Raw genomic sequence first — 14358 nt, forward strand, 5'->3', positions numbered from 1 at the left:
TGTGCTGCACCCATCAACTCGTCAGCACCCATCAATTCATCATTTATATCAGGTATAACTCCCCAATGCAATCCCTCCCCCCTCCCCCCTCCCCACTTCATGTGCCTTTTCTTACCTCTGTCTCTTTACCCTCTCTACTCCCACCCCATTCCTTCCGGACCTGAAGTCTCCATTCAGTTTGATCTTTTCTTTCATTCTTTTAACTAAAAATTTATTAGTTTCTATCAGGGAAAATAAAAGCCAAGTAGACTGAAAATGAATACATCCAGTTCTTGCTATGAGAAGGGAAAGCGACGCTTACTGTGTGTCCACACCAGGAGATAGCCTGCCACAGTCACACAGTGGGGAGGCCTGCTTGGTGCCGGGGCCCATGCTTTACCACCCACACTGCCTGTACGAGCAGGACATTTTCTGACCCAGAGTCCATGCCCAATGGTGACAGAATGACTTCTGTGGTGACACTCTTCTGGTGACATGGTCTTTGCCCCTCAGTGTCAAGGTTTGTCTTGACACTGCCTGGGAGGAGTTTCCTGGAAAGTGTCCACAGCCATGATTACAGATAAGAGGAGACTGCCAGAGTCATTTGAAGGCATCATGTTGTCTGTAGGAGAAGCTTGGTGATCGGAGGAGTTGCTGCTGGGGGTGGCTATCCTGAGTGCACATTTGGCCTTTGCCTGCTCGGCAGCCTCAGGCATCTTACCAAATCTCTCTGAGCCTCAGCAGTGGCATCTAGTGGTCACCATTTCTTGGATGTGTCACAAGGATATGGTGTGGCTCAGGGAAACACTGGATTGTAATGTGTTTTAAGCTCATCTGAAGAAAAGCACCGCGCAAATCCCAGTTATTGTGTTTATTATGAGGTTCAGCATGACTAAATGCAAACAATTTTTTCCACCCGAATGAGGCTTTTAAAAATACACTGGAGCCAGTAATTACAGAAACGTCGGCTCCCCTAAACATGTTCGCAATTAGGAAGGGATGTAACTGAATGAACTGGGGCATGGCAGGGGACTCTCAGATCCTTGACGTGTTCTTGGTTAGCTCAGTCAAGCTTTTCTTGATCAGAAAATAGAAAAAAGCAGAAAGTTCTCATCCCTGGTGTCTTTCTTAGAAGAAGATAATAAACCCAGTGGCCAAAGAATGTTAACATTTAACTGACTTTCCTTATGTATCAGGACCTTTTTCTGAAACTATGATTGTTAAGGATTTTAAGACCTAAATCAGTATGGGGTATGATTTTCTTGTTTGTGATTAAAACATGGAAGTAATTATAGATCTCAAAGTAATTTTTATTTACATGAAAATAATACGTACATTCCTGATCCTTGAAAAAATTGAAACATTACTTGATGACGTGTAAGACTTCTTTGACTACTACCATCTCTCCTGATTTCCTTTTACTTTTCTCAGAGGCAATGACCATTATCAGTTTGGTGTTTTTCTTTCCAAGCTTTTCCATCTTTAGAGGTAGAGAAAACCAAGGTGGACATGGTACACAAGTCTCCACACGGTTTTCCCCTGTAGTTTAGCCTCATCTTCTGGGCCAGATTGTATGCTTCTTGAGACCAGAAACCACATGAGCTCCTTGATCTGATTCCACACCACTCCCAGGCCTGGCATAGAATCACGGAGAAGTGAGGGGAATGGTGAGGAACAGTTAACTAAACCCTTGTTTGAGAAAAATTATTGTCCCGCAGTTTACTCAAGTAGAGCTAGTAACTCAGCTGGGCAAGTTTCAGATTCTGTGTTTCAAAACCGCCTCCACTCACCCAGTGGAAACCAGAATATTCTCATGGCTTTACAAAAAAGCCTGAGCTTTAAACTTGTTCTAAAGGGCTCAGCAAAGAAGCATGACTGCCGAGAGGCTTCCTGTCTGCCTCAGGCTCCCTGTCTCAGCCTCCAGGTATCCCTATCCTCATGCTCCACTTGCCCAGACATAGACCTAAAAGAAACTCCTGTCCATCTTCGTGGGGGTCCCTTCAGGGGCAGTTGTGTGTCATCAGCCACCCTCAGAGTTGGCTCTGAAACATTCCCTGGGTTCTCCTTCAGTGGGTTATGAAGGTCAGGAAGATATTTTCTGGAGGTTCTGGACAATCCTAATGTTGTCATGAACCCTGCTGGCCCCTTCAGGTGACATATACACCCAGACATATATCGATAGTGATGGAAGAATTCTGTCTTTCCTTCAAATTCTCTTTTCTTTCTATTTTTACTTTCTTTCCTTAAAATGTTGCCTAGGATGGGTTCCTGTGGAAAGGACAGTGCTGGGGTTGCAACTCCTATCTCAGTGGTTTGACAAGCTCTCAAGAAATAAGGTTTATGGCTGTTTTTAGGAGACTCCATCACAGGCCCTCCTCACCATCCAGGCTTCTCTCCTGTTTGCCCATATCTGGAATAGGATTGACTGTACTCCTCACTCTCCGGGCACCACACCCTCTTGCCTGCCTCAATGCCTTTGTTAATGTTGTTCCTTTTGGCCTTAGGGGAACCAAGCCCATCCCTGCTAGCCAAACTCCGTCTTCTCCTGGGAGCCTTCCCTGGTGACTTGGTTGGGTCCATATTTCGCTGACTTCCTCTTCTCCCACTGTCATCACCATTGCTCACAACATTCTGAGCATACCATCCTCCTTGTTGTTCCTTGAATGTGCTAGGCATGCTCATTTCCGGGCCTTAGAACGTGCTGTTTCCTCTGTTGAAGTGCTCTTTTCTGAAGTGCATGGTTTCCTTCCTCACCTTCTGCAGGTCTCTGTTCAGGTGTCATTTGACCATCCTCTCTTAAACAGTAACACTCTCACTTCCCCTGATTCCCTCCCTATCCTCCTACTCTGCTTTTTACTCTCCCTAACATTTATCCCACATGAGTTAGTATACAGTTGTTTGTCTATCTGTTTATTTTCTATTTTCCCCATTAGAATGTAGAAACATGAGGGTGGAGACTTGTTCTGCTTTGTTCACCGCTTTATTCCCAACACCTAGAAATTGCTTACCAGGTGGTAGTCATGTAGTAAATATTTATTGAAAAACAAATAAACAACTCTAACTACCATATTTTACACCCCTTAAAAAAAGTTTCTACACTGATTATGGGTGCCATGACCAGCCAGGCCTGCACTGAGGCATTTGGCAGGAATTGGATGATGAAGCTTTATTCATGCCCTGAGCTGTGCACTCTCCAGTTGTTTCATGAGCAGGTCTTGTCTTAATTATATTGTGAACTACTTGGGGGTAGAGATCAAATTTTGTTCTTCTTCTTAACTACTTAACACTTGAAATGGGTCTGGATTCCATTAGTGATTATCTGTTTATTGTTCCAATGTGGTCATTGACTGCTTATTGACTGATTGATTAGTGATGGCAAATCCTGATGAGGTCAAATTGACCCTAAGGACAGAGTGGGTGCAGCTATTGGAAGCTGCATTTGGGTCCTTATGTAAAATCCTGGGTTCTCCTTGCAGTGTGATATCTCTGACTGTTGTCTGAATGTCCGTGGCTCTTTCTTCCACCTTCCTAACCTACATTCTGACAAACATATTCCTGGCATTAAGAGTGGTTGTAAAATTAGAAACATAGATCACTGTATATAAACCAAAGTATGTCTTTATCCACTACTTATGAAGTAGTCTTTGAGAGAGACTTAATTTTTCCCTTTTCAGTATATTTATCTACAGCCTCTTCATATGGATTTGAAGCAGCTTATCATACACAGTAAAGCGGTTAAATAAAAACAGTAGAAAATTAAAACTAGGAAAAAGGAAAATTCAAATTTGTTGACCATGAGGGTCAACACAATTGCTGTTATTGCTCTTTAATCTTGGTTCAGGGATTTCTGACAGCAATTCTCAAAGGAAAACACCATCAGTTACATGGCCTTCACAATCAGAAAGTAAGATAACTATCTATGCTTTTTTGTGGCAAAAGAGAGCATTTCTCAGAACTGAATTCTAAAAGAATATCTCATGGGGGACTTTATAAAGGTGGGTACCGCATGATAAAATGGACAAATTGTTCTCAACAGCATTTTGACAGCCAAAGAAGTGGTGAGCTTCACATTTGTATTTCTTATAGTTTTGGCAAAAATTGAGCACATGAATGAGGAGGTTTTATTCAATGTACATAAAAAAATTAAGGATCTGACTTCAATATGTAACTTGGTGAAAGCTATTATGAATTGTCTATTTTGTTACTCACCATATACCCTGTATACATAGTTTAGTAGGTGGTCAATTGTTAAGTTAATAGATGAATAAAGTGTCTCTCATATTTGGTACGATTCCAGGTTCAATGTTAAATAGTAAACAGATACATATTGAGCACCTACTAATGCCAGGTGGTTTGCTGGGCACTTTCATATGTATTGTTCCACTTATTCTTTTTAAACACATTCTCTTATTGAAGAATATTCAGATCATAAGTGTATAATGATGAATTATTACAAAGTAAACACTTCCATGTAACCACTGCCCAAATCAAGAAATAGAACATTAATCAAGACCCTGAAAGTCCCCATGTTCTATCCCCTCCCTCCTCCCTTGTGGTACCATTATTCTGACTTCTAATGTCATAGATTAGTGTTGTTTTTGGTTGCTGTTTTTGAGCTTTATGTAAATGCAGCCACTCAGTATGAAGGCTTTTGTGTCAGGCTTAATTTTGTCAACATTATGCTTGTGAAGTTCTTCTATGTTGTGGCATATGGCTTTAATTCTTTCAGTCTCATTGCTGTATAATAGTGCATCGTATGAATAGAGCACAGTTTGTTGTTGTCCATTTTCAGTTAATAGATCTTTGGATTGTCTTCTCCTTTGGGATGCAACAAACCATGCTGCAGTGAATATTTTTCAATATGCTTTTTGGTGCATTTCTGTTGGGTTATCTGCCTGGGCTGGAGTTACTTAGCTATGGAGTTTGCGTGTGTTTAGCTTTAGAGAGATTGCCCTACAGTTCTCCTAAATGATTATTATATCAATTATTCTCCTACTACTAGTGTGAGAGTTCTAGTTGCTCTACATCTTTGCACACATTCGACATTATTACTTGTAAATTTCAGACATTTGATAGGTATGAGTGGTTCTCAACATGATTTAATTTGCAATTATCTGACACCTGATAAGGTTGAGCCAATATCTTTTTCATTGGCTTTGGAAATATCTTCTTTTATGTCTTTTCCTTTTTATTTTTTAAGAAAAGAGATTGCCTTTTACTCATTGACTTATAGGCATACTTTGTATCTTCTGCACACTAGCTCTATTTCTTTTTTTTTTTTTTGAGACAGAGTCTTGCTCTGTCGCCGGGGCTGGAGTGCAGTGGCCGGATCTCAGCTCACTGCAAGCTCTGCCTCCCGGGTTTACGCCATTCTCCTGCCTCAGCCTCCCGAGTAGCTGGGACTACAGGCGCCCGCCACCTCGCCCGGCTAGTTTTTTTTTGTATTTTTTAGTAGAGACGGGGTTTCACCGTGTTAGCCAGGATGGTCTCGATCTCCTGACCTCGTGATCCGCCCGTCTCGGCCTCCCAAAGTGCTGGGATTACAGGCTTGAGCCACCGCGCCCGGCCTCTATTTCTTTTTAATTCTTTACAATAACTGTGAATTATAATAACATTTTATACAGGCAGATACTGAGGTCACAGAAGTTAAGTAATTTACTCAAGGACACTTGGGATATTAGGGTATAAAAATTATTCCTTCTCTTCAGTGGCTTTTTATCTACTTGTCTGGGGAAATAATGCTGAGAACAATTAGTGAGTAATATTAGCTAGTAAATATTAAAGTATTAATCTGGATGGTGCAGGCTATGAATGATGTAATAGTTAAAAGTTCAGTGTGAAATTTCTAGTGGAGGTCAGATTTAGTCTAAGGCTTGAAGGGTAGGTATAATTGAGGAAGCAGAGAGGAAATTAAGAAAACATTTCAGGGAGGGTGACCACAAGAGCAGAGGCACGGAGCTGGAAGTAATAATACTACTAACAATTTGCCTTTGAATAGCTCTTTGCAGAACTTTTTTCTGTCTTAAGACCACCTCTTTTATGCAGGGACATGAGTGCAGGGATCATGACTGTTCCATTCACTCAGGCATGTCCAGTGTACCCCATGGTGCCTGGCACATGACCAGTGCTTAATAAATATGTTCAAATAAAATGAATGAATGAGTGAATTCAATCCCAACAATGTCCCTGTAAACTTAATAGGATAGAATTTAAATGATTAAGGTGAGGGTTAAAAGTTAAAAGACAATTAGATGACTAATCTGTGGCTTCTGAAAGATTTCTACAGGAACTAGTGGTAAATTGTAATTAGAGAGATAGATTATAGAGATTCTGATCAGTTAAAACTTGATGTGGCATGTAGGAAAGCATAAAGTGTCACTGAGAGGTCTTGAACAGAGGGAGGTGAAAAGGTGCAAACAGTGTTTTGCAAAATTCGTAAGTGATTGAATGGGGACTGGACAGGAAACAGGGGGACAGCTAAGAAGAGGCTGTTGCAATGATATAGGCACTCACTTATATATTCAACAAACATTTATTGAAACCGTAGAATACATCTGGCACGGCCGGGTGCGGTGGCTCACACCTGTAATCTCAGCACTTTTGGAGTCTGAGGCGGGTGGATCATGAGGTCAAGAGATTGAGACCATCCTGGCCAACATGGTGAAACCCCATCTCTACTAAAAATACAAAAAAATCAGCCAGCCGTGGTGGCAGGCACCTGTAATCCCAGCTACTTGGGAGGCTGAGGCAGGAGAATCCCTTGAACCCAGGAGGCGGAGGTTGTAGTGAGCTGAGATAGTGCCATCCATTGTACTCCAGCCTAGGGAAAAAGACTGAAACTCCACCTCAAAAAAAAAAGAATACATCTGGCGCCAAACTTCATGCTGCTGAAGAATAGCAAGATGTGTATGTTGTGAGCCTTGCCATCAAGGAGTTTATAGTCTAAAAGGAGAGCTTAGACAAGCACACAAATAATTATAACTCAATAAACAATGATTTTTTTAATAGCACAAATAAAGACTATGGAGTTCAGAAAATGATAAGATCTGCTCTGTCCGAAGCATCAGGAAGGGTTCAAGTAGTACTCTGGAGCTGCCTCCTGCCTGCCTCTGCCTCTCTACTCCCCTGCCTCCTCTCTATCACGTTATCTTCCATTATCACATCGAATTGTCTTGTTTATTTATTGTTGTTTGTCTCTCCCTTCCTTCAGTAGAATACAAGCTCCAAGATGACGAGCTAACTTGTTTTGGACACTGCTGTATCCCTAATGCTTCGCCTAATATCTGGCACTAACATGGATTTTTTTTTTAAAGAAAATTTGGAATGAATGAATAAAGTGTCATTGGCATCAGATCCCATAAGACAAACGGAATTTGGTCATTCAGGAAAAGTTGCGGGAAAGATATTATTTTAGGTGGAGGGTACATGAAGTCCTACAGGGAATGGAGAATGAAAGATGGATCTATAATACAGACTTAAGAAAAACTATTGAGATAACAGAGTGGATGAGATGTGAAGAATAAGACAAGGCAAATGATGATTCCAAAGTTTGTGCCTTTGAAGTGTGATAGAATGAAGATTGAGAGAATGGCAGTAGGAAAGAAATTGAGAAGACAAGCCAGTTTGTCTGGAAGTTGTTGACAATAGAAGGCATCATATCTGTGAGCATTTGTAGAGACTGGATTGAAGTGCACAGTCAGGTTTGAACAGGGTGAATTGAGACTCATCAGTGTGAAAAAGATAATAGTAAGTTGAACCAAGCATGGGTTCTCATGAGGAGAAAGTTCATAAAAAGAAGAGTCCTTGGAAAGGGTGCACAGTGTTGGGGACTGGATGAGAGGAATTACCTGGGGAGATGGGGAAAGACCATTGAAAGGAGTATTTCATGAAAGACGGTCATCAGTGCCCGCTGTCCAGAACTGTGGAAGTTGGAAGTCTTTAGGCTTGTTGGATGGAGGGCAACATCACCTTCAAAGGAATACTACTTGAAGGATGATGGCAAAAACATATATATATTCAGCTAACTTTTATTCTTTCTGCCCACCATTCTATTAGGGCCGATTGCTAGAATACTAACAGAATGTTTAAAAATTATTGCTATTAAGTTTTTAATTTATTCAGTTAAGAAAATAAAATATGCTTATTGTACAGAAAATTTTGATTTCTTTTTCTGTTTTAGTAGATATTAGGTCTCACTATGTTGTCCAGGCTAGTCTCAAACTCCTGAGCTCAAGTGATCCTCCTGCCTTGGCTTCCCAAACTGCTGGGATTACTGCCAGTTTATTTAATGCCCTCAGCAAACCATATAGGTAAATGTTTCTGCTTTTTGACTGTTCTTGTTTCTCTGAGTTGTGTATCCTTTCTTCTGACTGCCAGCACCATTGCCACTGGAGCTGTTTTGTCATTCACTTTTTCTTCAATTTTAGTGAGGATTTCAAATATTTATTGGCTATCTGTATAGTTTCTTTTGTGAATTTATTAATAAGGAAGTTTTTCATTTTTATGGACTCAGATACCTATTGCCACATTGCTTGCCAAAAGGGATGATAAGTTTATGCTCTAGTATGTATATATATATATTTATACTAAAATTATATATACTTATACATAAATACAAATTGTATATAATTTTATAAACTAATAAATTATGTATAGTTTTATAAACTAAAAAGTTATATGTAATTTTATAAACTAAAAAATATGTATATAATTTTATAAACTAAAAAATTATGTATATAATTTTATAAACTAAAAAATTATGTATATGATTTTTTTCCTTTAGTAAGTCTATGCTCTAGTGTAGTATATATGTGTATTTGTGTGTGTATATATACTAGAGCATAGACAAGCTAAAAGAAAAAATATATATATTTTTCTTTTTATGAATTGTCTCATGTCTCTTGCTCATTTAAAATAATATTATTTTCAGGTAGGGATATAATTCATGTTTGAGTGTGGAATGAAAAGAGCTGAAAATATTGGAGGGGGAGGGTATATACTTGGATTTTGGGCTCTGGAAAATGTGAAGGTTGAAGTGGAAGAATACTGAAACTAGAAGGCAGAATGCAATGGGAGATGGAGTATTGGACTGCTTTTTGGCTTCAGGAAACATTGTATGATAACAATTTTATTCCTTTCTTGGGTTATGACTAAGCTGGAAGAGCATCATACTTTAATTATAGTCTTTTGAAAAAACACAAATAACTAAGATTGTTTTTGTTTTTGATCAGTGTCTCCAAGGCAAGATGGAGAATGAAGGGGGGAAAAAAATGAACCAACAAAAGAAATTGATCATCAGGTTGTTTAATTATCAATTTTAATTTAATGCCCTAATCAAACCATATAGGTAAACACTTAGTAGACTCACTGGATGGTTGGTTACAAGAGCTTCTTATAAAATCAAACATACTTTAGATTTGTGTTCTCTCTCATAATTATTCTGATTGTTTATTTGAGCCAAAAGCTATGATAAGTTTGTCTAAGGAGTGGGATTTAATAAAAATTGGTTGGATGAGTAGTTGAATGAATGAATCCATGGTAATAGATTCAGCTGCACCTGAACATGAGCAAAGAATCATAAATTTACTTTAATCATAATTAAGTTATGGTGTTGTCTAAAATTATTTTGAAGGATAAAATTTTAGGATGAACTTGAAATACTTCTAGGAAATGTCATGAAGCAGAGTAACCTATATCTATGAATTAATATTTTATGATTAAGAGATAGCATTGCAGAGTCTCATAATTTCCTACTGCTCCATTTTAAATTCAATGAATCAGTTGGAAAAATTGGCACCTGCTAAAGATATGGAAGGAATTTTTCTATTTTTAATGACAGGTACATTGAGGTAAATTGTCTCATGACATTTTGACACTTGGAAGTAGCATCGTTTGGTAGGAGTTTTACTGACTGTATTTGTTCAGATATTTCTTTAGTGGTGGCTCCCACTGCTGAATACTTTATTATTTGCTCTTGTAGAAATTTAGGAAGAAAATTTAAAATATTGTTAATCTGCATCTGAATGTGTACACGTGAATAGTGAGGGTGATTGGGAGAGAAATCAGGCGCGTGTTGAGATGATAATGATTCATTGCTTTGTGGTGCTTGCCTCCCTTTGTGGTACCAGCCTCTCTCTCTGAGGGTGACCCTGCTTATCTTCCAAGGCCTGGGGAGCTGGTGCACCAGCAGGACTCTCATCAAGTGGAAGTCCCCTGGTATATGATTGTGATGCTTGGTTGTAGTTGAAAAAGACAGAAAAATCTGAGGTCTCACTGGTGAGGGATACACTACAAAGCTCTGGGCCTGATGCCTGGGCTATCTGAACTTGCTTTTGATGGTCCTCTTGGGTTATGTTTGTTTGCTGCAGTATCTTCTCCTGTAGGTACTGGTATAGTGGACTGGAATGGACGGCACCCCTCTCTGCAAAACAGGGCTCTTGGTCTCTCTGCATCTGCTTTTCAAGACTTGGCCAGGGGACTGAAGAATTATGCTCTTTCTTGGATGGAGTTTTTTGGTCACCACCTTCTCCTGCCAGCCCTTGGGGACTTTCATCTTCCTCCTCAGATGTTACAGTTTCCTTTGTTTCAAGCTGTATCTTGTGGGAGGCTGAATTGTCCTCATCCAGACTTTTTAACATAGTATTCTGGGCCTCTGTTGCTCTGCCTTTCTCTTCTTTGCTACTTGGGCCTTGGACCTTTAATTCATTTCTGCTATCTCCCTTTCCAGGGAGCTGCATTAGGGAAAGCTGGTCAGTGAAGTCTTCATCCAGGGCACCTGTGATCTCTATTTCCAGGGACTTTCTGTTTTCATCTCCTGCTGTGGATTCCTGTGCTTCTGGGTGTCCACTGGGCTCCACAGCTGCACCCAGGCCTTTGGTCCCTGGGCCTTGATACTTGTGTTCTCCTCTGGAAGGCTGTTCCTGGTCCTCTGTGAGCTGTACATCCTCTCCTCTGACTGCTGGCACCACTGCCTCCTGAGCTCTGTTTTTCTCACCAGGTGTTCTCCGCCTCTGGGTATCTGGGATATTATTGTGACCTCCTTGCACAGACTCTCCATGTGGGTCCCCTTGACTCTTGGAGTCCCGTTGCGCAGGCAGTTCACTTGTCTCTGAGCTGCTGTTCTCTTCCTCTGAAGCCAGGCTACTGGGAGTTTCAGAAGACCCCTCCTCATTCTGTGTGAATGGTGACGCAGGGTCCTCCCCCTGGTAACCATCCTCCTCCTCAACTGGTTTGTCATGAGTCTTGGTGACCCTACTATTTTCTCCTGCAGACTGCTTCTCAAGTGGTGCTAAATCTTGTGTGCTTTCTCCTGCCCCCAGTGACCTTGCTGCTGCAGGTGTGTTTTTGCTGTTCACAAACGCTTCTGTTGTGCCTTCTTTGGTGTGTTCTGCCTCTTCTCCTGAGACTGCCGTTCCTTCAAGTTCAGGGTGAGTCTGATCTCCTCCTTCTGAGCTTAGATATTGTGTCTCAGAACCCTTTTCAACATCTTTTGATTTTGATAATCCTTGGAATTCCTGATACTGCTCATCCTGTGTTTGGGTTTCCAGGACTAGTGGCCGAGTTTTTCTGTCACGTTCTTTCTGCCCTGCTGTTTCATGGGTCTTAGGACCTCTCCTCTCTTTCCTTTCATCTCTCATGTCAGATGTTTCCGAACCATTTCTGCTACCACCTTGGACTGGCAGGTCCTTTGTTTCACTTTCTTTTTCTTGGGTCTCAGATGTTCTGCCATAATCCTCAGGTTCACCCGAATTCTTTGTCGCAGCTGGTGTCTGGTCAGCATCCTTTCCTAGTTCTTGAGTGTCAAATGTTCTACAGACATCCTCGGGATCAGTTGATTTCTGTGTCTGAGATAGTGTCCTGGCAGCAGCTTGTTCTGGCAGGTCAGCACGCTCTGAACTGGGTTCATCTTCTCCTTGCAGGGGTGGTTCTTGTGTATTAGAGTATTTCTCCTTTTCTGTTCTAACTTTCTGATCTTCAGATGGTCTTTGTGTTGCTTCTTCTGGTGGTGAATTTTGGGTTTCCAAGTTTCCTTCTTGTTCTCCAAACTGGTCTCTTATCTTGGAGACACTTTGCTCTCTGACTGGTTCATCTCCCTCCCGGGAGATCTTCTTATCTTGTCCCTTCCTCTTTGTGGGACTACTGGTCTGTTTTGATCCTGCCATTGGCTTATTTGTCTTAAGTTGGCCTTCATTGTCTTCTGTTGTTTGTACATCTTGGGCCACTTCTTGAATCTGTTCATCTCCTTCCAGGTGTTGGTTCTTAGGGTTATTGTATTCAGATGCTTCTCCTGGAAAGTTGTGAGTCTTGGCTTCTCTCCATGGGTCCACTCTGTTGTTTCCAACTGCTCCACTTTCTTCAGGGATGAGCTGAGATAATGATGCCATTCCTGAAGGAAGCATCCTCTCTTCTTGAGTTGGTGAAGTTCCTGCTGTCCACTGACCATCTCCGGTGGTTGCCTGAAGATACACATCATCTGGCTTCTCCTTCTCTGGTTTAGTCACCTGTCTTAGTTCTGAACTTAGTAACAATTGTATGTCAAGATAACAGAGGTTCAACAAGTTGAAGATTGCAAGAACAAATTCATCAAAACTGATGATGCCGTTACTGTCAATATTCAGAAGATTCGAATTTTTTTCCACAGCATGAAGGACACATGGCTGCATGAAAACACAGTGAGAAATCAGCTTATTTATATGTGGTCCAGTGTCCTAAGAGTCTCCCAAGAATCCTATTTTTCTGACCCCATTCCTCAGTAACTGGTTAACTTTCCCAGAATAGCAAGAATTTATTGGTTCTGCATGCCAGTTTTCATCAGAGAGCTATGCCTGAGAAAGAGCATTTACAACACTTGTGAGTTGCATTTTGATGCATAATGGTTTGTGACTCCTTTCAGAAGTCGGCTTTGCAGAAGCAATAATCCCAGTAATGAAAACCTCTTTTTTCTCTAAACAATTGAACAGAGTAGGGAATTGAGACTGAAAATAGTTGTTCAAGAGACAGTGAGTGCTGAGAACTGTTAGCTAGGTGTAAAATGGCTGGGGATCACATATGCTTATCTTGCTTGGATTATAAAGAAAGGGTGAGTGGGAAAGAATTTCCACAGCTCTGTGAGCAGCTCACCTGAAAAAAGTCCCCAAACTCGCCCTGGAGGAGTTGTTTCAGCTCTCTGCCAGTCAGTGTGGCCCTGTTACTGTCCTCACTGGCATATTTGTGGAATGTCTCAATTACACAGAGGACATCTCTCAGGAGCCGAGGCATCTTTACAAACTCAGGAGAGGCTGTGAGAAAGAAGAAACAAAGCTCATTTTCCAGGATGGGTCCCTCAGGGAGGAGATACCAAAATCATCCTTTTTGTTCCTCCCCCATCTCCACTGCAACCCCTGCTCTATTCTGTATCTTAAAATATTATATCTGAACTCCAGGGGTGATTTAGTTTTGTACCAGACATTGTAGTGAGATCAGATCCAGCATAGGTAGGTATTACAAGAGATAATTCACCCCAACCTTCAGTAAACAGCAACATTCATGTGCTCAGAGAAAGCTTCATTGCAAAAGGAAGGTGATAAGGGAACTCAAGCATAAGGATTGAAATGCACAAATGAAGCCAATAGAGTTGGACCCATTCTTCCAGCCTCATCCAAGAGTGTCTATCTGCTTTCCTCTCCCTTTGGCTCAGTCTAGCCTCCTCTGGTTAGAAGGGTATAACCTTTAAAGTTAGTAAAGTTTCTAGTGGAAAGATAAGTCACACCAAGAAAATTAACCCCTGTGTTTGCAGGTGGTAACAACATGCTTTAACCAAGAAGACACAATTCCATGTCCCGACTCCTTCATTTCCCATCCTTTAAATGCTTCTACATTTTCATTGCAATAGAGATCTGATCCTGTGCCTTGTTGAATAATATTCATGCCTATGATGTCCAAACAATTTATTATTTTTTTTTGAAAAAGAAAATGATCAAAGAAGTTCCATAAGCAAGGAATGCATTTGGGTGGCGGCACTCCCAGTTTATTATTATTAATAAGGGTTGACATAGACTTAAAGTGTGTTTCCTCTGAAATCCTCTTGCAATCTCACATATAAGCAAAACAGCAGATGAAATCCCAAGTACGCTTAAGCAGATGGACTTACCTAGTTCACAAACGAGAGCAGGTAGAACGTGGGGCAGCGGGCTGTGATCTGACAGCAGTAGCTGGAACCTTTTATTGAGGTCCTAATTGCACAGTTAAGGAGGAGACACCCTCTGGGTCTGATGACCTGACATCACCACCAAATCCAGTCTCCCCTCCTCTGTTGTCAGTTGTCTTAATTTTATTTCCTTCTATAGGCAGTTTCAATTAAATCTTAGCTTCAGATGCATCAAAAGAAAGGGTAAGGGGTTT

General features: G+C 40.8%; 1 protein-coding gene across 1 annotated transcript; it reads right to left on the bottom strand.

The window, feature by feature from the left end:
• Positions 1-9269: 9269 nt before the first annotated feature.
• Positions 9270-14146, bottom strand: TCHHL1 (trichohyalin-like 1). The gene is made up of 3 exons (XM_011937911.1): positions 14108-14146; positions 13099-13256; positions 9270-12635 (listed from the first exon to the last, which is right to left on the bottom strand). Exons 2-3 carry the CDS (start codon positions 13234-13236, stop codon positions 10068-10070), a joined length of 2706 nt encoding a protein of 901 aa, XP_011793301.1. The 5' UTR covers positions 13237-13256; positions 14108-14146; the 3' UTR covers positions 9270-10067.
• Positions 14147-14358: the final 212 nt, after the last annotated feature.

Source organism: Colobus angolensis, unplaced genomic scaffold (genome assembly GCF_000951035.1).
Source record: "Colobus angolensis palliatus isolate OR3802 unplaced genomic scaffold, Cang.pa_1.0 Scaffold169, whole genome shotgun sequence".
In the NCBI taxonomy this organism is placed as follows: Eukaryota; Metazoa; Chordata; class Mammalia; order Primates; family Cercopithecidae; genus Colobus; species Colobus angolensis.